This window comes from Chiloscyllium plagiosum, chromosome 3 (genome assembly GCF_004010195.1).
Source record: "Chiloscyllium plagiosum isolate BGI_BamShark_2017 chromosome 3, ASM401019v2, whole genome shotgun sequence".
NCBI lineage: Eukaryota > Metazoa > Chordata > Chondrichthyes > Orectolobiformes > Hemiscylliidae > Chiloscyllium > Chiloscyllium plagiosum.
In genome coordinates this window covers 10226144-10251631 of record NC_057712.1, presented here as the reverse complement: position 1 = coordinate 10251631, position 25488 = coordinate 10226144, and the positions used below count along the sequence as shown (strand labels likewise).

Sequence of the window (25488 nt, the reverse complement as noted above, 5' to 3'; positions counted from 1 at the left end):
ATGAGGGGCATGGATAGGATAAATAGACAAAGTCTTTTCCCTGGGGTGGGGGAGTCCAGAACTAGAGGGTATAGATTTAGGGTGAGAGGGGAAAGATATAAAAGAGACCTAAGGGGTAACTTTTTCACGCAGAGGGTGGTACATGTATGGAATGAGCTGCCAGAAGAAGTGGTGGAGGCTGGTACAATTGCAACATTTAAGAGGCATTTGGATGGGTATATGAATAGGAAGGGTTTGGGCCGGGTGCTGGCAGGTGGAACTAGATTGGGTTGGGATATCTGGTCGGCATGGACAGGTTGGACTGAAGGGTCTGTTTCCATGCTGTACATCTCTATGACTCTAGGTTAAAAGCTGGGGACTGCGCACTCATTAGATGTGTAGATATGCTTTGAAGCACTCTTGCATTTTTCCTTGCATTTGTTTAGATTGCAGGAAAGAAAGGAGACATTTTTGAAAAAAAAAACTTAGATCTACACAGCATCTTTCATAAGCATAGGACAATCCAAATTGTTATACAGTTAAAGAAATATCCTTGAAATGATATGTTTGGAATGCATAAAGCTACAACAGCCAATTATACATGTCAAGGTCCCACAAACAGCAATGGGATTGTTTTTGTTCCAAAATATTAATGCCAATTACGAGATAAATAATGACTAGGAGACAACTCCTCTGATCTTCTACTAAATGCTCACAGCGAAATCTTTGATGTTGGGAGAGGCCCTTGAAAAAACACTAATGTGCTTCTTGTGTCTGGAAACCGTCCATTAGGTACTAGACCACTCGGATCTGACAAGACCAATGACCCTGTGTTTTTAATATCAGCAAACTGAACTAATTTGGAATAATAAATAACTTTCTTAAGAAGCGTCTACTTGCAAAGAGATATCTGACAGTAAGTCCTGTGCACCTGTCTGTCACTGGGGTCAAAGATTCAAGGGTATAATGCCTTTTCAGTGAACATACTGTACACAATTCATTTATACAGCCGAAAAACAATTTAGCTCAAATTTCGATACATCTTTGTGGTATTTTCTGTGGGCCAGAAATAGTAGACTAGAGTAGAGTAATTGTATTTGTCCTTTACACCATATACAGCTGGCACAATGAAAACAACACAGTGTTCCTCCAGGACCAAGGTACTGTATGAACATACAGACTACATGAGAGTACAGTCATACTTGGGCAGCATAAAGTGCATAGAGAATTTCAAAACACGCAAGACAGCACAGTAATTCCTGACAAGACAAGATAATAGGCACTGTGGTGGACAAATTATAATGAAACAATGAATGATCATTAATAAAGCAGGGGGACACGGTGGCTCAGTGGTTAGCACTGCTGCCTCATGTGCCAGGGACCTGGGTTCAATTCCTGCCTTGGGCAACTGTCTGTGTGGAGTTTGTACATTCTCCCCGTGTCTGCGTGGATTTCCTTCAGGTGCTCCGGTTTCCTCCCACCGTCCAAAGATGTGCAGGTTAGGTGGATGCTAAATTGCCCGTAGTGTTAGGGGTAAATGTAGGGGAATGGGTCTGGGTGGGTTGCTCTTCAGAGGGTCGGTGTGGACTTGTTGGGCCAAAGAGCCTGTTTCCACACTGTAGGGAATCTATTCTAATCTAATCAATCTAAAAAAGTCATCTGAAAATTCATCATACAGTATACATTTAGAATAGGAAACATTACGTGCCCCTAAAGTTGTTGGAATATAGAGGTGATCGTGGTACAGGGAGGGTAAGTATCACCTTAATGACCAATCGCACACAAGCAGACTCTCTCACCAAAGATATGAAAGGATTAAGAAATAAACAGTGGCAGGCCTGGCAAGGGAGCTGAATGAAAGGGAATGAATTCAATGTCAAGCCAGCCATAGAAGGAAGGAAGAAAAGGTTGGATTTCGTGAGATAGCAGAAGCAGATCATACAACTCGCAATTGTTACTCCATCCAACATGGTCATGGCTGCTCACCTGACCACTCCCCATATCCTTTGATTCCCTCAGACATCAAAGAGTTTTCTCTCACCTAAAATACTGATAGCAATAGAAGATCCACAGTCTTCTGGGATAAACATTTTGAAAGACATTCAATCCCCATTTCAGTCTTAAATGAACATACCCTTGTGCCGTATTCTAGATTCCCCAGTTCGGGAAATGAATTCTGTGTCTACCCTGTCAAACCCTTTCAGAATGTTGTCTGCTTCAATGAAATCAACTCTCATTTTTCTAAACTCCAGGGAATATAGATCAATTTACTCACCTCTGATCATAAGACAATGCTGTCACCCCAGTGCCAATCTATAGAACCTTTGCTGTAATTACCTCCAATGCAAGTCTGTCCTTCTGTAAATTAGGGGACTAAAACTGCACAAAGCATTCCTCACCAAAGCCCAGTAAACTTCAGCTATGATTTCCTTATTCTTTACTCCAAGTCTTATTGCAACAAAGGCAAACAGCTCATTTGCCTTTCTAATTGTTTGCTTTATCTGCAAAACATTTGTTCTTATATCCAAGTCACTCTGAACATCAACATTTACAAGCTGCAGACCCTTCAAAAAATTTGCCTTTCAATTTGCATGAGTAAATAAACTCATGCTTCCCGCATTATACAATACTTGTCACTCTGTTGCCCATTCATTTAACTGGTCTCTAGTTCTCTGCAGGTTCTTTGTGTCCTCCTCACAGCTTGTGTTCTTATCCAGTTTTGTATCATGAACAAACTTGATATATTAATCTTGGTCTTTTCATCAAAGTTATTGATATAGACTGTAAATAGCTGAAGCACTAACACAAATTCTTGAAGCACTCTTAGGTACAGCCCGTCAACATAAAACTGCCCCACTTACCCTTATTCTCTGCTTCATTTCCCGTAACTAATCCGCTTTCTGTGCTAGTACATTACCGCCATATCCATGAACCCTTATCTTGTGTGTTAACCTTTTCTGTGGCATCTTACTGAAAGCCTTTTGGAAATCCAAGTAAATTACACCCACTGCATTACACCTCCCCACTCCCCCCATTACCTTCCCCTTTAGCTAGCTGACTAGTTACAATCTTGGGTGACTGCGCGGAGTTTGCATGTTCTCCCTGTTGTTGTGGGTTTCCTCTGGGTGCTCCAGTTTTCTCCCACAGTCCAAAAATGTGCATGCTAGGTGGATTGGCCATGGGGAATGTAGGGTTACAGGAAGAGGGAAGGGGGATGGATCTGTGCGGGGTGCTTTTCAGAATGGTGGTGTGGGTTGAATGGCCTGCTTTCACACTGCAGGGAATCTATGAACTTCCAATCGGCTGTAATTTTCTACAAACTGGGAAATCTTAGAAACTCATAATCACTGTCTCTGCAGTTAGGTCTTTTAAAACGCAAGGTTACAGGCCATCAAGTCATAGAGATTTGTTACATTTTGGTCCAGTACAATTCTCTAACATGTGTTTCTCTGTCAAAATCACATAGTTCAAAGGGGAATTAGATTGTCAATTAATAAAATTAACTCCATCTGATGAGTTTAGTAGACTTTGTGCAAACGCAGAAACCTGATGACAATCACAAGAACAGGAATCTGATGACTCGATGGGCCAAATGGCCCATTTCCATGCTGTCGGGATTCTATGAACTAAGCCAAGTCCCTGAAATCCTTAATACTGACTTAAAATTACCATGCTAGGAATCCACCTCCCAGTATCCACAAACTGACTAATAGCCCAGATGAAATTAATCACCACACTATGTTTCTGTCATTTGAGCTTATTCATGATTTCTTTGCAGCAACTCTTCAAATGAATGCTTTGATATAGCCTGGTTTTGAAATTTTTAAATATTAAAAATTATTCAATTAGGTAAGAAACTAAAGGAACTAATGAAAGTTCTGCATAGTTTCATAAAATTAATTTTAGTGCCTTAAAATCAGAATACCCACACGTTGTGGTCCAGACATTTATTAAAAATTATTTTTCTGTAATAAACATATTTTTACTGTAATAATAAAACTACAAGTTTCTACTTTTAATACTGTGAATAGAGGAACATTGTTCTACTACACTGCCTGTATGGGCTGGTACATGGATGATTTTATGTTTGTGATTGTGATTCTGCAGGTCACGGGTTGTCACTATTTGAACAACAATGGTGACAACTTGTCCACCAAACCGTATTATACTTTGAACCACAACAGGTAGAAAGTGAGGACTGCAGATCAGAGTCACAAGTGTGGTGCTGGGAAACCACAGCAGGTCAGGCTGCATCCGAGGAGCTTGAGAATCGATGTTTCGGGCATATGCCTGAAACGTCGATTCTCCTGCTCCTCGGGTGCTACCTGCCCTGCTGTGCTTTTCCAGCACCACACTTTTGACTTTAAACCACAACATCTTAATAATGACAGAGTGTAGCAGCAGGGAAAGGAATGCCAGCAATTCCTGCTCTTCAAATGCAAGCATCTCATGGGCCACCGACCCAAAGGAGGGCACAATGGCCTCGCGGTATTATCAGTAGACGATAAATCCAGAGACCAATGTAATGTTCTCAGGAAATAGGCTCAAATCACACCACATTCAATAAAAATCCAGATTTAAGAGATTAATGATGACCATTTTTGGATAAAAATTGTCAATTTTCAGAAAAGCTCACCTGGTTCACTAATATCCTTTTGGGAAGGAAACTGCTATCCTTTCCTGGTCTGGCCTACATGTAACTCCTGGTTAACTCTTAATTACCCTCGGGCAATGAATGCTGGCCTAGCCAGCCGCACTCACATCCCATGAATGAATACAAAATCAATCAGCAGAGAAATAACCTGTTCAGTCAAATGATGTCATCCTCAAATCCAAGGGCAGTTGATTAAGTATCAGAAACTCAATGCATACTAAACAAAGAGTGCAATTTCCAAGACAATTTGCATCCCGATTCTTGCCTATGCCAAGGTGGAAATTCCACTCAAGTCCTGGGATTAAGAGCAATTATGAGCAATATTTATGCAAGTATATATGTTACAATGCAGGTTTAAAAGCTGGCGTACTTTTTAAGAGCAGTTAAGTCAAAGATAAGAGTACGCCCAATGATTTTAAGTGTTAATGTATCATGTAGCATGGTCATCTGAAATAATAAACTACAGTAGTCCCACACGTACCCGCGGGGGATGAGTACCAAGAACTAACACAGAAGCCCGAAACCAAGTTTAGGAGTGAACCCATTCATTTCGATGGGAAATTTACCTCCCTGGCAGCCTCCTTGTTCCTGGTTCTGGAAGGTTCCCTATAATATGTTTGAGTCATGGTAAACCGCTGGTAACTGAAACCGCGGAAAACAATTCCATGGATACGGAGTCTAGCTGTATATTCAGAACTAGTCTTAGTCAATACTGGTTGAATAAAGCACCCTATTATTACAAATTCAACATTTTTAATGATCAGAGCTTTTGCTGTTTTATTAGATTTCAACGAAGAATATCTGCTGGAAAGCAAGCAGGGTATACCAATTAGCAACAATCCTTATTGTACAGCTATGAATGCATGCAATGAATTTGGGTAATATTGTTGAGAATGCATAGCTTTTTGAATGAATTGGAATATGAACATTATTGGGTTGCAAAGGATTTATCGCGTAATTGTTTATAACTGGAAAGTCAAAAGATTAAATGCTGTTTAAAAAAAACAAGTGACTTTAGAAAGCTATGTCCAACAAAGATTATAGAGACAGACAAAGATGGACTTTTAATGTTTTAACTGTTGAGCAAACCGACCTGAATACCCAAAGCAATCTATGCTGCTATCGCCTAGCAACAGTCTTTGGACTGAAATGTTGGGTGTTTTTTTTCAGCATACTGTACAACTACAATCTCTTGGCTGTTGCTGTTCAACATTTGTAAAGCCAACCAGTGCTCCCGGTCTCTCAGCCGGTAACAGTCAAAGCTTAGAGCTGAAAGCAGCACTCGTTATATTTCTCTCAGTGAAGAAGTTCATTAAAAAAAAAACTGATCAAGTTTCAAATGTCAGGACTCGCAATTGTTTCTCAACTGAATCTGAAATCTAGTCTGACAACGTTCTATTATCCCATGACTGTCAGCAATCAGAATTTCATTAACAGGAATTCAGAGGCATTGTGAGAAATCAGCTGGACTGAATGCCCCCCTTGACCTACAGAGGGGTTATTTATTTTCTGTACTTTTTATCTATCCTTTCCCCTGTCCATTATAGCTCTGCAGCATTGCGTATTTCTGTCCTATCCTCACATGAACGTGTGTATATTTGGGACAAAATGGGACACAGTCTAATTCAGATAGGATCTTAGTTGACAACCAGTTTATCATGTATATGGAAAACATGTTCACCTGTAATAAGGGTTTTTTTTAATAAAGAGAAATAGTTGACAATTATTGGTCTGAAGAAGAGTCACTGGATTCTAAATGTTAACGCTGCTTTCTCTTCACAGATGTGCCAGTCCTGCTGTGTTTTTCTGACAATGTCAGATTTTGTTTCCGACTGTTGGTGATTGAATGAGACATTCACACTTTCGTGACAGCTTTATCGAATAGTGGGGACTTGATTTCCAGACAACTTCTCCCACTAGGAGAAACTATATTTCCTACATTTGTACACAATTCCACTATGCACTATTTTAGTGTGTTTATTAAACAAATTTAAGTAACTGGGTTAATGGAAAAGTTAACAGAGGGCATAGAGAGGATTATATAAAGCAGTCGCTACCAATCTCAGGAAGAGTAGCTTCATTCATAGAGTCTTTACTTTCCATAGACCTGAGTATATAATGCCTTAGTAGATCTTTTGCACACCAGATACATCCCCAAGTTGACAGCCTACCTCATAACACCATAGAATCTGACAGGACAGAAGGAAGTCATTGTGCCAGTCATAAATCCCAAACTCAGTTCTTTCCCCAGAAACATGCTTATTCATCCTCCCAGGGACATTCTCATCTACAAGCTGCCCCTTGGTTACATGGGGATGTAGAAGCTTTATTGAATTAGAATTAGCTTTGTTGTCGCATGTACTCACATGAGTACAGTGAAAGGTTTACAAGTCACATGAAAAAAATGAAAAGTCCAGCATTACAGACCTTCAAAAGTACAAAATCATAGTAAGAAATTAGAAAAGTAAAGAAATCAAAGTTCAGAATAACTCTCCTGTACCATAAAGAATTTTTTTAAATAAAGAGAATTTAAGACAAAGTCCACGTAGTCCATTTCATGGTTCTAGGCTCGAGGGCCTGACCCCGACGCCCTGTTGGAATCCCGGGCTGGACCCACCATGGTGCTGAAGAAAACGCTGCATGGAGTCACAACTGTAGTGTTGCCCAAGGCAACTTTGGACAGCATTCCCACACAACAAACAAATACTTGATCCAAAAACAGTTTGAAACACAGCTGAAATCATCAGAGGGAATAATTTTCAAACAAGGAAAAGACGTTCGGCAACTACTTGCTGAACCTCCAAATGGAGTGGCGTTCCAGTCCTGCTCCTAAAATATCTCCCAATAACATTTGCAATTGACTGGGAACAGCCAGATTTCTTTGCACAAATTAAAAGGCAAACAATGTCCTATCTGAGTTTTGGATTTGTAAATAAAGGACGGATCAATGCTTTTCAGGTTTAGCCATTGCAGAACAGGATATGTAAGGGTTTGAAAATAAAGGTGATCTTCAGAAATAAACAGACATACTGAGTTAACACTTTAACCTGTCTTAAGAGGACCTAAGAGGTCCTGTTAACCTATGCAAATGCTGGAGAATCAACTTTTTGTACAAGTAAATTCACTGTTTACAGCTGATGTCCACCAAGCAATAGCCACAAGAGTGAATTGATCAGTTCATCAGTATGTACTGTGACAAGGGCAGTGGCTGTGACTTTTCAGAGGCTGAGCTATCAGAGCAGATAATGGAGCTGGCTATAGCTTCAAATAGTAACTAAAACTTTCCAAAGGAAAGAAAAATCATGATATTGAAACACTGCTAAAAGATTGCAAAAAATATCAAGCCATTGTAGCACAACAACAACAACAACTACAGCATCTGCAGCATTGGGTGCAGTTATCAGTATCGGTTCAGTAGCCAGGATGTAGAAAGCAAGCAAGCTGAGTGGCAGGCACAGTCCACTGCACCCACTGCAAAGGTGTCCTGCATTCCAAACCCCTGTACGTCACACAGCGTTAAATGTTTACAGGGCCTACCTAAGCAAGAGATGTCAACTTGTCTGTTTCCTGTACAGACCTGATGACTGTTTCCCTTGCTTCACTTCAATGGTCAGCTTCAAGTAAAAATGAATGGTGTAACCCCTATTCAATAACATAATTTATCAGCATAACTTTGTAATGACTCCTGATAAAATAAATAGAGTTGTTGCAGTGACAGTGACTATGAATGACAATGTTAAATTATCCTTCTAGGTGTCAGTGCATAACTTCAAATGGGACATCAGGGCCCTAATTTACATAACCCCTCCCTCAATTCTCTTTTGAATGCTGCTTTTGAATTTACTTACAACTCCCTTTCAAGCAGTGATCCATATCACAACAATTTTCCTGCGAAAACCAATGTTTCCTGCAAGTTTATATAAACATTAACCACACTATCCCACGTGAATCTTTAGTTACTGAATGAAAAAATAAATTTGATTCAGAGTGATGATAGTTGTTGAACCAATGGATATGGCGAGTACAATTCGAATGTGAATTAACTCTGACCTCTTAATTAATTTCTATCATTCATTACAAGTCATTAGGAACCATACAGAATAAATAATTGAACCTGTATTTTCCTAGTCTGTGAAACTCAAGACATAAATACAGAAGTAGACCATATGACTCAGAAAGCGCGGTGTTGGAGAAGCACACGGGGTCAGGCAATATCTGAAGAACAGGAGAGTGACGTTTTGGGCAGTACATGCAAAGGACCTCTGCTATTAACACTCTCCTAGACATGCATTACTTCAAATGCTAGAATTAAACAATTCAAAGATGTTGACAATTAACTTCAGATACATTTTAACGTTGCATTGATTTGATTTTGCTGTTATTCCTGATGAAAACCTAATGCTCGAAACATCGACTCTCCTGCTCCTCGGATGCTGCCTGACCTGCTGTGCTTTTCCAGTGCTGCACTGTTTGACTCTGATTGCCAGCATCTGCAGTCCTCACTTTCTCCCTTATGACTCAGAGAGCCTGCTGCGCCGGGGATTTAAATTTCAATTTATGCTGGGGCTTTTCAAGATGAAGGGGCATACTTTTAAAGTGAGAGGAGAAAGATTTAAAAAAGACATGAAGGGCAAGTTTTCTTTTACATAGAGTATGGTTTGTGTGTGGAATGAATTTCCAGAGGAAGTGATGGATTCGGGTACAGTTCCAACATTTAAAAGACATTTGGGTAAGTTCACGAATAAGAAATGTTTGGAGGGATATGGGCCAAGCACAGGCAGTGGGTCTAGTTTAGTTGGGAATACGGTCAGCATGGACTAGTTGGATCGAAGGGTCTGCTTCCATGCTGTACGACTCTATTGTTCTGTAACATGAACTCTTAATTGATAAATAAGCACTTTTAATGTACTTATATAACTTCCCATAATAGCACTGCCTCAAATGATAAGAATTAAACAATTCAAAACGTTGACAATTGACTTCAGATACATTTTAATATTGTATTGAAATAATAAAGGAAGCAAGGTATTCTAAAATAGCTACATATTTTAAAAGTACAGTACACTGTCAAAAAGAAATTATTTTGTCCAGCATTAATTATTGTCCGATTACATTCCAGTAAATTTCACTCAACAATTCTGTGAATCTTGATTTTACCTTTCAACATGATTGAGATTCCCAGAGACACCAATACCACCCAGTGTGTAAATTTTCCCATCATACACGAGGCTATTGTGTCGACACCGAGGGACAGTCATCCGTGAAACCAGGTTCCAATTGTCCAAAAGGGACATGTAACACCAGACATCAGCAAGTGTGACACCAGATTCCATGCCACCTAGGACAATGAGAGATGAAGTCAGTGTCAGAATGATGGCAATCTACGTGACTTGATTGCCTGGGAAACAAATTGCAAATTCTAATGATAGAGACTTTATTACCATAATTTTCAGTTCTGCTCCATTAAAAACTAAATGTGATACAAATTAGCTTTCAGTTCTTTAGAAGGCATTGTACATCTGTTTGAATAGAACCTTTCGTAATACCTCATTTATTTCAGAACAGATTATTTCATAAACTCTCAGAAAGATATCAGCATCTCAACAGTCACAGGCATTGATGTACTCAGAATTACAGCTCGTTAAGACACTGACAATTGACTTTAATCTATTCAGCAACTTTGCAATTTTAGCTGAATTGTGAAAGGGAAGTTTTAAGAAGATGATAGATACTTCCTGAGATAGGTACAGATTCTAAGGTGTGTGTGCCGGGTGTGTGTGTGTGTGTGTGTGTGTGTGTGTGTGTGTGTGTGTGTGTGTCACTTGTCCTGAGAACATTACAAGTCAATCATTTAACATACGACTGAAATCAAGTTTATGCCAGACTGTGTAAGGATTGCAGGTTTCCTTCTCTGAAGGACATTAATGCACAAATTGGGTTTTTTAAGAGTCATCTGGTAGTAATGTGCACAGTAAATATATGCTAAGGCTAGAGATGAATGAAGAAAGCTGTGCAGCAGTGTCATGCTTGGATTTTAGATGTTTTCTGACTTCAGTTTCTGGACAGTATTTTTGTATTGATTACGCTGGAAAATGCAAACATCTCAACCTGGAAAATGCATTTACAATATTCTATTTCCGTGCTGACAACTTGAATATAAAATCATAAATTACGAACAGTCACTTGGTGGTATAGAATTTCTGCTGTGTGTTGCTGAAGCTTTGTCATGCATTCATCAGGATAAAAGTAAAAATACCAAATTTCAAGTGACCTTAATAATTTTTACTGCAGGAGAAAAGGGTGCTGATTGCCATAGAGACAGCAGAGTCAACCGATGCTAATTAAATCAAAGTCAACTGGCCAACTAATCAGCATGCTCCTCTATCACTTCCTCAATCCCTCACGGCAATCGCACGAGGTGTCACACTTGCTTAATCACCTCCCCCCTCCTCATTGTCCAAGGCTCCAAACACACCTTCCAGGTGAAGCAGCATTTTACTTGTATTTCTTTCAATCTACTCTATTGTTCACAATGTGGCATCCTTTACATTCGCACTTTGTCAAATCCCTCTGACAGATCCACATCCAGCACACTAGCATTAATAACTGAGGCGGTTTGAAATTTGGTATTGTTATACTTGTCATAATGAGTGCAAAGCTAAAGGTTTCAACCATGTGCTTCCCTTTTCAGAAATAATAAATTTACACTCATCTAGCCCTTTTCACTTTTGCCGCATGGTCCAAGGTGAACAATTACCTTTTGAAGTCTCCTTGATGATAAACACACAAATACAACTAATTTGTAGATACCACAGTCCAGTTCAATGAACAGTAAAGTGTAGTTTTAAAAGGTTAGTTTTATTGTCACATATTAATTCATGTTTAGTTTGCACCATTCTTGTTTAATTTCTGAAAATAAATCTAGTGAGTCAGTTTGGAATCTGAGTTTTGCTCAAGTATGGTATATTTATAAATCTTCCAAATAGTTTGGAGTGAAACAGCATCAAGAGGGTACCGGAGATTATGTGAGTTGTGTTAACACCTATAAATAGAAAGACAGGTTTCAGTGCCTTGAAGACTATATTATCTCATTTAGATCCAAAAGCTGAAAGAGCAGCTCAAGCTGCTTTAAAGTCGGATGCCAAGCTATGATTATAACATTTCACATGTGTAACACTCCTGTACAAAGAACATATTTAAAAGTAAACCAACACTAAAGCTGGCTGGTCTGGACGGACATTTTATAAATTGACCGATTCTACGAATGTGGTCAATGTTTGTATCCAAGAATGGATATCTAATAGACTTCTCATACTTTTCAAGCAAGCTGTGGGGTGAAAGGAAATTATTCATATAGAAATACAGATAATGGATTAACTTCATCCATGTACTAACCAAGAAATAGCTCAAATAATCAGACAAATAATGGCATATGTTTGTTTAAATTTATCTGACTCTTAATCATTAAACCGCTGTAGTTACGCCAATAACAGGATTTACAAACCAATGAAGCAAGTCACAGCAATAGGTCCAGATTGCAATACAATGCCCATCATTGTATATGCTCCTGAACTGACTGGTCAGGGGGCATGTTTGGGGGGGTGGAGTAGATGGAGACACAGGTTGCTTCTATTCCTCCCCTTATACAGAGTCAAAGAATCTGTGTTGTGAACAGTGACATAGGATGAACCACTAGTGACTGCACGACCTCATCAGACTGGGTGGAGCCTAATGCAATCTCCAACATTAACTCTTTCAGAACCATTATGTTGTACAAAACCATTGTCCTTGGCAAATGATAAACACCAAAACTGTCACTTTAGTGTAACAATTTTATCTACTTAATACTGATAAATCCAGAGATTGTCCCCATCAAAAGACCAGTGATAACTGGTTAAAACACTAAACGCAATTACTGTTTTGTATGTCTTATAATGAATTATTCACTGACTCAGGATGTGGTACCACTCAAATCAAGCACTCTACAGACTTGCAGAAAAAAATCATCAAAAGGGGAGATGTGTGTCAATCATTGTCTAGTGTGTGATCTTTGTAATATAAGAAAGAGGCATTTCGAAGCAGACTCTGGCTTCTGCAAGGTAACAGCGGGCAGATATGTTCATCCACATGGCGGGGGGGGGGGGGGAAATACACCTCAGAGTAATGTTTGGTAAAGCTGTGTTCGAAACCAAGGAGAATTAAAGGGAATACTGTCTGTGTGTATTGACTGAAATGAAAGAGAAGAGAATTGTTGATACATTGTTTGTGCTCCAATAAATAGTTAAAAGAATACTGATTTTCTATTAAGTTAACAGCAATCAGAAGACTTATGGAGTCATACAGCACAGAAACAAACCCTTTCTTTCAAACAGTCCATGCCAATCATAATCCCATCTGCCTGCGCATGGCCCACATCCCTCCAAATATTTCTGACAGATGTACTTACCTAAATGTCTTTTGAAAGCTGTAACTGTACCCACATCCATCACATCCTCTGAAAGTTCATTCCAGACATGAACCACTGTCTGTGTAAACAAATTGCCCTGAAAAGGCCTCGCCAACCTCAATATAACATACCAACTCCTGTACTGAAAAGTCTGAGTAATGAAGGCAAGCATTTAAATGAATCTAATATCATCTAATATCAATGCTAAAGTACTACATCTACTGTAACCAAGTAAAACATAGTCAAGCATTCTACAAATGGGCACGTTTCGGATGCAGACGGAGGGTACCTGGAGAGAAAATCTTCAGTCAACAATTTGTCCGAAAGGCAATCATCCTATTTGCAATGGAACCTTCTGGGCACAGAAAGACCTTATCGGTTACCTGTCCACCAGATGGAGCACCACTAAACATCACTGATCCTCAAAGGACCAAACGAGACAACAGCGCCTGGATAGGTTAATGTTTGACTTGGGAATTAGAATCTAAGAAAGAAGTTGCGCGGTTCACCTACCTGCAGTTGACTCATCCAGTGTGTTGCTCACCTTTCAACAAAGAGCGACTTCTGCTGAGAAGCTTTTTTGTAGAAACGTGTAGCACAATGGTAGCCATTTGACCCATCATGTTTGTGCCAGCGGTTTAAAGATCTATTCAATTACTTCCACTTCCCTGCTCTTTACACACAGGCTTTCATTTTAAATAAAAAACTGGAAAATCTTTAGGTCGAATGAACTTCAGAAGATGCCATATTCACAGTTCAACCACAGTCTATGCTCTATTTCACTGACATTTTGGCATCGATTTGTTTTTTTCTCGAAGCAACTTAAAAATTACTTGACCATTTAATGTTAGGTTTATGTGAACTCCTCTTGCAAATAGTTCCAAAGCATCACTCTTCTGCTGTTCCTTACTTAGAAGTTACACTTGGAGGCTCATGAGCTGAATTCTATTGTCCTGCTCGATAATTTTGTCTGCAAACTTGGAGGTAATTGATTCTATGTACGACAAAGATACTCATACAAGAACTAGGAACAGAAATAGGCCATGAAATATTAAACAAAAATTCACCTGATAAATAGATGTTGTCACCAGCACTGATGACACTGAAAAATTCCCTGTCATAGAATGGTAGACTGGCTAATGGGTACCATTTGTTGTTCTGGGGGTTAAAGCAGCTGACGGCAGTGAGATCACGTTGGCTCATTCCAATCATTTGACGACCACCAACCAGGACGATTACTTCAGCCACACCTTAAAAACAAGTTTCCAAACACAAAAATAAGATGGATTCAAAACAAAGCATTCTTGCATGAAGGTTCAGAGTTCCTTGAGTTCACGATCACATTGTGAATCAATTGTTCGATATTTCCAGGCAGATTAAGAAAAAAATCATGGGGTATTTTTTGTTACAAAAGCAATGTGACTGAGATAGTTATGCTTTGGCATTGTTTACCAAACTTAAGGCAAAGTTGTAGAGTGATCTGGGTCATGTGACCTGTTCCAAATGCAGCCAGGCAGTAAGTCTTGTTGGTCAGAGGGTCAAGGGGCTTCAAACTGACTTAGAGAAAGGAGAAAGTGAGGACTGCAGGATCACAGTCGAGAGCATGGCACTGGAAAAGCACAGCCAGTCAGGCAGTATCCGAGGAGCAGGACAATTGACGTTTCGGTTCACCAGGGATGCCTGAAATGCTGACTCTCGTGCTTCTCGGATGCTGTCTCACCTGCTGTGCTTTTCCAGCACTACACTCTCAACTTAGTCAGAGAAAGTGCTAAATATTGACACCTATAGACATTTACAAAAGGAATTGCATAGATTGGACAGGTGGATAATCTCCAAGTTTCACAGGGAGGTGTTGGGAATATCACGCTTTATAAATGGGTATACTTTAAACTGCCTGTTTGATTCCAAGGTTGGGTGGTCTAGAAAATGGCTAAGTAGCATTCCTATCTGGATGTATCCCTATGTGATTCATTTTACCATGGAAAAGGGTTTTGGATAGGGAAAAGTCCATATTCTGGTATTGGGTTACACTCCTCTAGCTGTAACACTGAATAACTTCATAAGAATCTGAGAGAGAGGAGAAAGACAGAGGCAGCCAGGCCTATCCTAAAGCAAGGAATTAAGGGCTATGGGGAGAGTGCAGGTAAGTGGGTATTGGGTTACACTCCTCTAGCTGTAACACTGAATAACTTCATAAGAATCTGAGAGAGAGGAGAAAGACAGAGGCAGCCAGGCCTATCCCAAAGCAAGGAATTAAGGGCTACGGGGAGAGTGCAGGTAAGTGGTGTTGAAATGCCCATCAGCCATGATTGAATGGCTGAGTGGATTCGATGGGCCAAATGGCCTTACTTCCACTCCTATTTCTTATGGTCTCATGGTCTTATAGAGGACATTCTGACTCTGTTGATCACCACACAATGTACTAGTAGGAACTTATACTCAGATTGTTGAGCCAAAGTTCTGGAAGATTTAAAGAATGCTAGAACATTTGCCAACTTGAGTTAGGAAGAGACATCTCCTTATAATGCTAGTAAGCAAGTAATGTAACCCTTTTAGTACAAGTACGTTCTGGGATCAGAAGTTACCTGGCTGGGAAAGGAAGAAAGTATTTAAGCCCTCAGGAGCTGATAGTAACTTTGGACTGGGTCCTGGAGAATGACGTATTGACTTAGTGGATATGTAAGCATAACCAGTAGAAGGGGCTTTTAGGAGCAAATTATTACAGATGCTGGAATCTGAACTGAAAACAAAAAATGCTGGAAATCAAAGCAGGTCAGGCAGCATCCATGGAGGGAGAGCAAGCTAACGTATTGAGCCTACATGACTCCTCATCAAAGCTGAAGGCGTATTTTAGTTGTGTTAAAAACTAAATGGACAATTTCTTGACTATAACTTTGACTATAAGTTGTGGATCAGACAACATTGCTTTTGTTTATTTGTTAGAGTAAAAGTCATAGGCCTCGAAATCTTATGCGATCTTTTTATAAAAGTTATTGGTTTCTATATGGATCACAATTGTTTTCAGATCACCAAAGATCAATGCTCAAGAATGAATGCTCAAGAAATTTACATCCATGTACATTATTTAAATAGGTGTTAAGCCAGTTCAATTAAACTGTTTAATATTTTGTTTAAAGTCAGGAGAAGAACACAAGTACTTGTAGGTGAGTGTCACAACTGGGAAAAGAAGCCCTCTAGATCTCTTACCAAATCAAAGGATTTTAGAGATGCTAGGCCTTAAAGCTTTGTAACTTAATTGATGACAAACTGCTAATGACAGCAATTTAGACAAAGGAATGAAACCTCTACGGTGACTTAACACCTGTCATTACACTTCTTGTTTCACTATTAAAGATGCAATTTTCTCATTATTGCTTCTTCCTTTGAACACAGCATCTTACTTTATGCGTAATTTATCCTACCTTTCAATTTGTTACTGTGAAATTAAATGTGCTCCCTACAGACTCTCATTTTCCAATCTTCCCACAAACCAGTTCAATCTTTGCCCTTCCCCTTCTCCTGAACCAGTTATCAACAGAATGTGGTATAGTGATATTCCAATGGCTGTTCTTAAATACAACAGCTCATAGCTGAACTCCAACACATTTTCATTCAACTGAGAATTTTGTACAATTCTTCTTCTCTTTCCCAGAGGCACTGAATACAACTGCAATAGTATTACCTTGTGAGAATCAGGTTGGTGTCGACTAGAAATTAGACTTAGGATCTTCCATTTGGTTCCGTTGGCTGAACTATTCTGCACGTTTTTCTTTTCAAATCAACTTTGAGCTATTGATTGAGCTTAAAAACATCTCATTCCCTTCTGTTATATGGTTCTCATTTAAACAGTGAAACTGCAGCCTTTACAGGGATATGAAAGTGTACACTCAGTTCATTTAACAATTGTGGTCTGCAGCAAAACAAATGCTATGGTGATTGAGGCAAGATCATTAAGTGAAAATGGACCTTTTCGTTGAGAGGGATATAAATAGAAATTGAAGAAGAGTCACAGTAATTTGTTACTTAAATTGGTACTAAGATGGTTGTGATTTAGCACTTCTGAAAGATACTGACATGAACCAGAACAGGAAAAAAAACAAGATGAATTTCCCTCAATTTCTTGGCAGGGATATCCAGTGGGTAGGCAGCAGAATCACATTAGACACTCGACTCGTTAATCTAAGCTATTTTGACTGTAAGGCACAATAACTAGGTTTAACCATCCCCAATCTAAGGAGATTGAGGTGGGGGCAACTACATTATACATCGTTCACACAGATGAATTCTTAGCATTTTCTCTGCCATAATTACCACAGTTTTCACTGGAGTTACAATGATTTACAAAAGATTTGGACTCAAACCAACAACTCTGGAGGCAAATCAAATCAAGTCTTTTCCAAAAACTTCTGGTCGATGGATCCAGATCAGAACAGCAGAGACCTGAGAGTAAATTCAATGTGGATTGGGTATGATTTGTAACAGGGGAAGGGTTAGGGTTAACTCCATCCCAGATGAAAAAGCTTTACAAAAAAGAGAATAGGAGGGGAAGCCAACATGGCATTATGATAGTTAAAAAAAAAACTAAAGGCATGCTTGATTTCCAAGAAGTTACATGCTTTACTGCATCGGCTACTTTGTTGATTGTAACTCAAAACAGCTTTCCAGTGAGAAAATGTTTAAGTAAGTTAATTTCGCTTCGCGTAGTGGCACCATGAAACTATCGAGCCTTTAGCTGCTGGGTCTCATTGAAATGCTAGTGGACCACTTTCAATTGGAGTAGTTGAGAAAAGGTTTAGAGCTTGCTGGCTGGGAGGATCAGGTAGCCCTTGGATTGCCAGTGGCTTCTGGGCAGAGAGCGTGTTTCAGGAGGATCTCTAAGAGATTTGGTGGGTGGGGACATGAGGGGAGGGAAGGGGTAGAATAGTGGGGAAAACTTTCTGAAGGAGCAGAAGATGCAACTCATCTTTTGATGCACTTAGAGAATTCCTTTGTTCCACACACAACTGTTGACCACCTTCATCTTGCTGCTTCAGTGCTGGTCAAAATGCTACTAATCTAACAGCAACCCAGTTTCTATTCATTTTTGAGGTTTGTCTTTACTTCAGACTAACATCTTATCTGCTTACTGGTAAAAACCAGAGACACCGGGAAAGGACTGAGCTCCAAGAGGCTAAGTAACTGCTCATTTTAGCTGCTTACCAGACACTTATACATAAATACTACACAACTCCAGGTAAGCAACTTTGAAGAGTGCATCCTATTTTGACGAATGGACATCTATCTCGCAGAATTCCACAAGACCAGGTTGAACTAACTTTCTGTTGTGATGATGCTGGGGCTGTAAGAGGTATATTTTGTCCTGGTTTCTTTTAGAGGGATATTGAACAAGAGCTGAATTTGTAACGTTAAAAGCTTGTGAGGCCTTGGGGAGTTTTTAAAAAAATGTTGGAACAATAGAAGCAGCCTGGATGGGTGTGGCCAACTGTCACTGACTAGGATTTCTAGTTTTGGCAGTTGCTGTTGAGGTCTAGAAGCGGGGAAGCTATGTTTCCTTCTCATGATTACAGCCAAAAACTGGAGGTTCTCTTCCTAGGCTGTTGATTGCATGTCAAACAAAATACGTTTTTCTGAATTTGCCTTTTTGACAAGGGGTACATTTATGGGATATTACTATATTGTAACAATTAATTAAAATTTCTTATTTATTATTCCATTAAGTTTTCCAATAAAGTTATTCCAAGTTCTTCTTTCTTTGGTTGTATTTTAACTATCGTTAAAATTGTGTTTTGCTTAAAGTCAAGTAGTTTGACCAATTGAATTGCATCTGAAACACAGCACCGGACATTTTCCTTGAAATTAAGAAAAAGTTAAGGTCTAGAGGTGGTCTGGTCTGGTCCATAACACTATTCATAGCTGCACAGTACTCTGCTGTACGTCACAATGTGGTCTTAAAAAAATCTTTTAAACATCAGATGCCAATTATAGGTCAACCTCCAATGCTATTAATCTTTCCTGTATCATACACCCAAACTGTTGCAAAAGGTCTGATGTGCGTGCTTTTTCTTAAAAAATGTTCACTCGCTAAATTATATTTAGTTCAAGCCGTATGTAGTTTTGTGTTTGTTCACTGAAGTGAAAACGGACTCTGGAACCTCAGAATCACACTAATGAATTCATTGACTTTATCCTACCTCAGGTATATCGGGGGTGGAAATTTCCCGACATGGACTTGCTTGTCAATTGGCAACCACTGTGAAGCCCAGTCAGCAGCACACTGAGAACTGGGTCAGACTGAAAACATAAGTATACAGTTCCACAGATGTGCAAGAGGAGACATTTTAATGTGCTCTCAATTATCCGTCATTCTAAAGGTTATCCTTTGAGCCTTGTGCAATACTTGGCCACATTAAAAAAAACCTCTGCACTTTCTAAAGGCTCAGCAGAAATCCTTGTTGGATAAAGTCCTACCTGCAGATAGCCTTGGCCGTGTCCGGGGAGTCTGCATTTCCTGCCGAGCATGCGGCAGCATGTGATAACGTTTTGCTTCATTTACCAGGTCTCGGCAAGCCTCTGAGGACTTGATCAATTCCTCATTGTCAACGACATTTAACAGATAGCTGGGATGAATAAAAGGCAAACGCACCACCGCCAGCAGCTCAGACAGATGCTAAAAAGAAAATGCATTCTGTTGTCAAGAAGGAACCAGTGAAGGAAATAAAAGCATGTAACCACAAGTCTCGATATTGTGGGGAAGCTATACACTGGGAAGGAGATTAACCACAACTATGTATAGACTTAAATTACCACCCAGCTTCGATCATATTGGTTGTGTGGAAACAATGTGTTATACTCAATTGAACACTGCAAACACAAGGGCTTACAAATGATTAAGTATGTGTTCAATTGATTTGTGACTCTCTTCATATTAAATAACTGACCCATTTTAGGAACATAATCAAAGACTCCTCCCACCCCAGTTACACGCTCTTCCACCCTCTTCCATCAGGCAAAAGTTACAAACATTTGAAAACACGTATCAACAGAATTAAGAACAGCTTCTTTCCTGCTGTTATCAGACTTATATATATGCACCTCTCATATAGTAGAGCTGATGTTCCTCTGCACCTTCTCTGTAGCTGTAACACTATATTCTGCATTCTGTTCTATTGCTTACCTAAGGTATGATTTGTCTGGTTAGCATGCAAAACAATACTTTTCACTGTATCTTGGTACATGTGACAATAATAAATCAGATTACAAAGGACATTAAGACAGCAGGTCAATGCAGCGCATTTAACGTATAGATTTTTCAATGTAATTTCAAACTGGGAAAACTACAGTGGTAAGGAGAATGCTGATGTATATCAAAGCCAGCAGATTTCCTGGCCTGCCTGTTCAACTACAGTGATGATACATACATCCATTCAAACATTGTCAAAGATTTGTCATTGCTATTGGAGTTGGTGCAGATTCACCAGACTCATACCGGGATACAAAGGGTTAAATTATAAGGGACTGTTGCACAGTCTAGGCTTGTATTGAAGTATATATAGAAGAATAAGTTATAATGTTATTCAGGCATTTAATATGATTAAATGATTTAATATGATAGGGAGAAACAATCTTCTCTGTTGGAGGAGTCCAAGACAAGATGGCGCAACCTTAAAATGACAATTCAGTAATCAGGATCCAACTCTCCACACATAGGGTAGCGGAAATCCAGGCTCTCTTCCCCAAAAAGACATGGAGGAAGGATTGATTGAAAATGTCAAAACTGAAACTGGTGGATGGTTAGGTCTGGGTACTAAGGGTTGCAGGTCGAGACAGGTAGCTGGATCTAATTGATTGTGGCTTTTTGCCAGAGTTCCTTCCTCCCTCACAGTATAAAGACTAAGGATGACCCAGCCCCCATTTAGGCTGGCTCATCCCACCATCAGTTAATATCAATTTATTTAGCTTTTAGCTTGCTTGAGGCACAACCTCTTCTTGGTGAGGAAGTCCTGTCTTTGCAAACTGTCAATCAGGGAGCCTAGAAGGAGGCACTTATATTCGCCAGGTACTCAACCTGGACACTTGGCACTGCCACCGCCACTGATACAGACTGAACGCAGCAGGAGGTCTCAAATGGTGCTCCCCCTCTTTTGCAATGGGAGAGAGCAGCACAAAATCAGGTCCTAATTCTTCAGCAGGCACTACCATCGGAGTGTCATAACAAAGGCTGCAATCATTGAAGGAGTTCACCACCATCTCGAGTGCAACTCTAGATTTGTTATCCTATATTACTCATGCAGCACAGATACACTTTAAAAAGGGAGATTTGAGATATCAGGACTATTTCAGAAAAGATTTAACATAGGTTTATAAATTATGAGCAGTTCTAATGTTTCATTTGTCTGGGGCGGTAGGGGGTACGGGGAGGGTGCAGGGTCAATGACACACAGAGATGAATTTCGAAAAGCTTAGCAGGTCAAAGTTAACGTTTCAGGTCCGGTGACCTTTCCTCAGTTCGACTGACTCTGACTGCTCTTCACAGGTGCTGCCAGACCTGCTGAGCTTTTCCAGCAACTTCTGTTTTTGTTTCTGATCCACAGCAACTGCAGTTCTTTCGGATTTCTTTTAAGATGAATTTCGAAGATAGGTCAAATGCATTTCAACACTCAGACTATTGCAGGAGCATGAAGCACTTTGCCAATGGTGGAGGGCTGAGGCAGAGTACATGACATTCTTTTTAAAAACAGAAATATCCTAAGTATTTTAAAGGGAGAAAGGTAAGAAGTTATGAAGTGAAAATGGGGTATGGAATTAGTATGGGCTGAATGGCCTTTATAACACCTTTAGTTCTTTGACCCAATAAGGAATTAAAGAGTCATTTTCTTTAGCTTTATTTTCACTTTGAAAACAATTTAAATCACAACACTTCACTCTGTTTACTTGTAAATTCCTGTGTGGCACCCACTAATGTTAATCAGTTATTGACTTGAATCCGGAATAGTTGGATATTAAAGGTCAGCCTCAGTGGGCAGTATACTTCTGGCAATGTGTGAAAGACCATCTGTACTTGAATGTTAATCAGAAACAAAAATCAATTGGAGTTTACACAAGATGGACAGGGTAGAACTCCATTCATCATGATTGCATAAGGAACTACTGAATGTGTTGGTGCAATGATGTCACACTTTCATATCCCTCCCACAATTACATAATAGTTTATTTGACAAGAAAATAGAATAGTGTCATAACTGTCGAAGTTACTTATTGCTGTTGACTCAACAGCTTGATTCTCAGGCAAGCCTTATTTGTGGACATATTTCATTTCATATCCTTACACACGGATGAATAAGTATCTTTTGAAAAGTAATATAAAACTGCATTTGCTCTGATTATGGCTGAATATTCAATTAGACATTAACCTACAAAATAATTGAAAGTGTATTTGGTATACACTTGGAATAACTTGGTAAATAAACAGTTGTTAAATAAGCAGTAAGAAAATTTAATGCAATTGGACTAGTCCAAATGGGAGGCTGAATGTGAATCAGGTCAAGCAGGGTCAATAGGCAGAAAATAATTGGAGTCAAGTGCAAATGATTTAAAGAATACAGAACAAGAAGGGCTTGAGGATGTGAAAGGAGCTGGGAAAGGGGAAGTGGAGAGCAGTGAGATCAGGGCAAAACGTAGAAGAGTGAAAGGGAAGGTGAAGTGAGGGGGAGGCCAGAGAGGGGTGAGGTGGAGGGGAGGAAGGAGGAGAGGGACAGGGGAAATGTATCAGGTATGGAGAGCAGGTGAGAAGAGGGGAGATGAGAGAGAGGAGGGAAGAAAAGGAGACGGAAAAGGAGGGGGGAACGGAAAATCAGGGAAAAGAAAGGGTCAGAGAAAAGGAAGGTTAGTGATTATAATGAAGTTACCCAGGTGGACCTTGTTGAATATATGAGTTCCTTGATTGGGGCTGTTAATCTGTCCAATCAGGGAGCGCTGACTGACAGATAATAATGGAATGCCCCTTCACTGTTTTGATCACACAGCACTGCCCTTTGATGTGAAGGGCAGTGCTTGTCACTGGCCACCCGGGTGTTTTCCTATCTTCCTGGTGGTGGAAATTGAATAAAGATTGGTGCACTTTGTGTCTTTCACTGTGTCTCACACCTGCACACACACACCATGGGTGCTGGGGATAAAATAAAAAAGAATAAAAAAAAAGAAAACAAAAATGGAGGCAAGCCTGAAGGGCAGTGTTTGTCACTGGCCAAGAAGAAAAAAAAAAATATAAACAGGAGAACTACCGCACTTAGGTGGTAGTGTGGGGGTTAAATTTAAAGAAAAAAAAAATAAATAAACACACTCACTCCCTACCCTCCCCTTCACTGTTTTGATCACACAGCACTGCCCTTTGATGGGAAGGGCAGTGTTTGTCACTGGCCACCCGGGTGTTTGCCTATTGTGAGTGTATGTGTAAGGACTCTCCTTGAAGGCGACTATCCCTAGACCAGCTGCCCTACAGAGAGAAGGAGAAGGAGAGACCAGCACTCCCACTGCTGGTCTCTGGGACCCCACCCAGACTTGCCTCAGCTGTTGCTGCTTGGGGCCTACCTCACTGCTGCTGCCTGGGACTTGCCTTGGGGCCCTCCCAGGACCTCCACCACTGCTGCTGTTAAAAAAAAAAATTAAAAATAATGGAATGCCCCTTCACTGTTTTGATCACACAGCACTGTCCTTTGATGTGAAGGGCAGTGCTTGTCACTGGCCACCCGGGTGTTTTCCTATCTTCCTGGTGGTGGAAATTGAATAAAGATTCGTGCACTTTGTGTCTTCCACTGTGTCTCACACCTGCACACACACACCATGGGTGCAAAAAAGAAAAAAAAAGAAAAAAATAATGGAATGCCAGCCCGGGTGTCCTTGGAGAAGGAGCACGCGGTGTCGACCAACACCCTGGAGTTGTTCAGGGAGAGGTGGGCGCCGCAGGGAGTGGAGTGCATCATTTCTCCCTCCAACTCTATTTTGATTTAGTCCCTACCCTCCCCTTCACTGTTTTGATCACACAGCACTGCCCTTTGATGTGAAGGGCAGTGTTTGTCACTGGTCACCCGGGTGTGTTCCTATCTTCCTGGTGGTGGAAATTGAATAAACATTTGTGCACTTTGTGTCTTCCACTGTGTCTCACACCTACACACACACACCATGGGTGCTGGGGATAAAATAAGCACTACCGCACTTAGGTGGTAGTGTGGGGGTTAAAATAAAAAAAAAATAATGGAATGCCTAGGGTTTGGGGCTTGGCTTTGCCATTCCTCTCCCTTGTAAAATTGCTGTTTCTCTGTATACAGCTGTAAATGTTAATTGCTTTGTAAATTGTGAATTGTTTAATAAAATATATATAACCAGGAAAAAAAATCAAGAAAAAATAATGGAATACCTGGGATTTGAGGTTTGCCCTCACTTCCCTGAAAACTGGTTGAACGGTAGGGTTCAGGGCCTAGCTTTACTGCTCCTCTCCCTTTTAAAATTGCTGTTTCTCTGTATACATTGGTCATGCTAAAATTGCCCAAAGAGTTAGGTGCATTAGTTAGCGGGAATGGGTCTGGGTGGATTACTCTTCGGAGGGTCGGTGTGGACTAGTTGGGCCGAAGGACCTGTTTCCACACTGCAGGGAATCGAGTCTAAATTGCTGCATCTTGTAAACTGCTGCTCATTGGTAACTTTATTAGTAATTTGTACTGGTTACTAAAATAAAAAGTGTCAGAGGTTCTGCCTCTGAGGGAGATGGATCAGTGTCAGGGACTCTGTAAACAAAGGGTGGCTTGGTGACGGGATACCGGCCTCTGTGGAGTTATTTCAGAAGGCAGGGGGAAAAGGAATGGAAAAGGAAAAGGAGGGAAAGAGGAAGGATGAAGGTAGAGTGGAGAAGGCAGTGCTCCCTGCCGTGAGTGAAAACTGTGGACAGGGAATGGGGAAGAACCGCAAACAATTTCTATGGTCTGAGGAAATTAGTTAGGTTTTGGTGGTGACTGGGGAGAATGTATACTGTTGTATAAGTTAAATCATAATAATTGAAAGAAACTTTGCAAAGGTCAATTTTGTCAGAAGAATAAAACATACCTGCTGTTCATCTTTGTTATAGAGTCATAGAGTCATAGAGATGTACAGCACGGTCCAACCTGTCCATGCCGACCAGATATCCCAACCCAATCTAGTCCCACCTGCCAGCACCCAACCCATATCCCTCCAAACCCTTCCTATTCATATACCCATCCAAATGCCTCTTAAATGTTGCAATTGTACCAGCCTCCACCACATCCTCTGGCAGCTCATTCCACACACATACCACCCTCTGTGTGAAAAGGTTGACCCTTAGGTTACTTTTATATCTTTCCCCTCTCACCCTAAACCTATGCTCTCTAGTTATGGACTC

The 25488-nt window shown here is 40.2% G+C and overlaps 1 protein-coding gene across 10 annotated transcripts in view; it reads right to left on the bottom strand.

The window, feature by feature from the left end:
• Positions 1-25488, bottom strand: part of LOC122540743 (kelch-like protein 29) — a 389851-nt gene that overhangs the window by 50665 nt on the left and 313698 nt on the right. For all 10 annotated transcript variants that reach the window (XM_043676929.1, XM_043676918.1, XM_043676909.1 and 7 more), the window contains 3 exons: positions 19548-19746; positions 14147-14329; positions 9791-9971 (listed from right to left, as the gene is read on the bottom strand). In XM_043676929.1, the coding sequence (XP_043532864.1) occupies positions 9791-9971; positions 14147-14329; positions 19548-19746 (563 nt within the window). The remainder of the gene's footprint in view (positions 1-9790; positions 9972-14146; positions 14330-19547; positions 19747-25488) is intronic.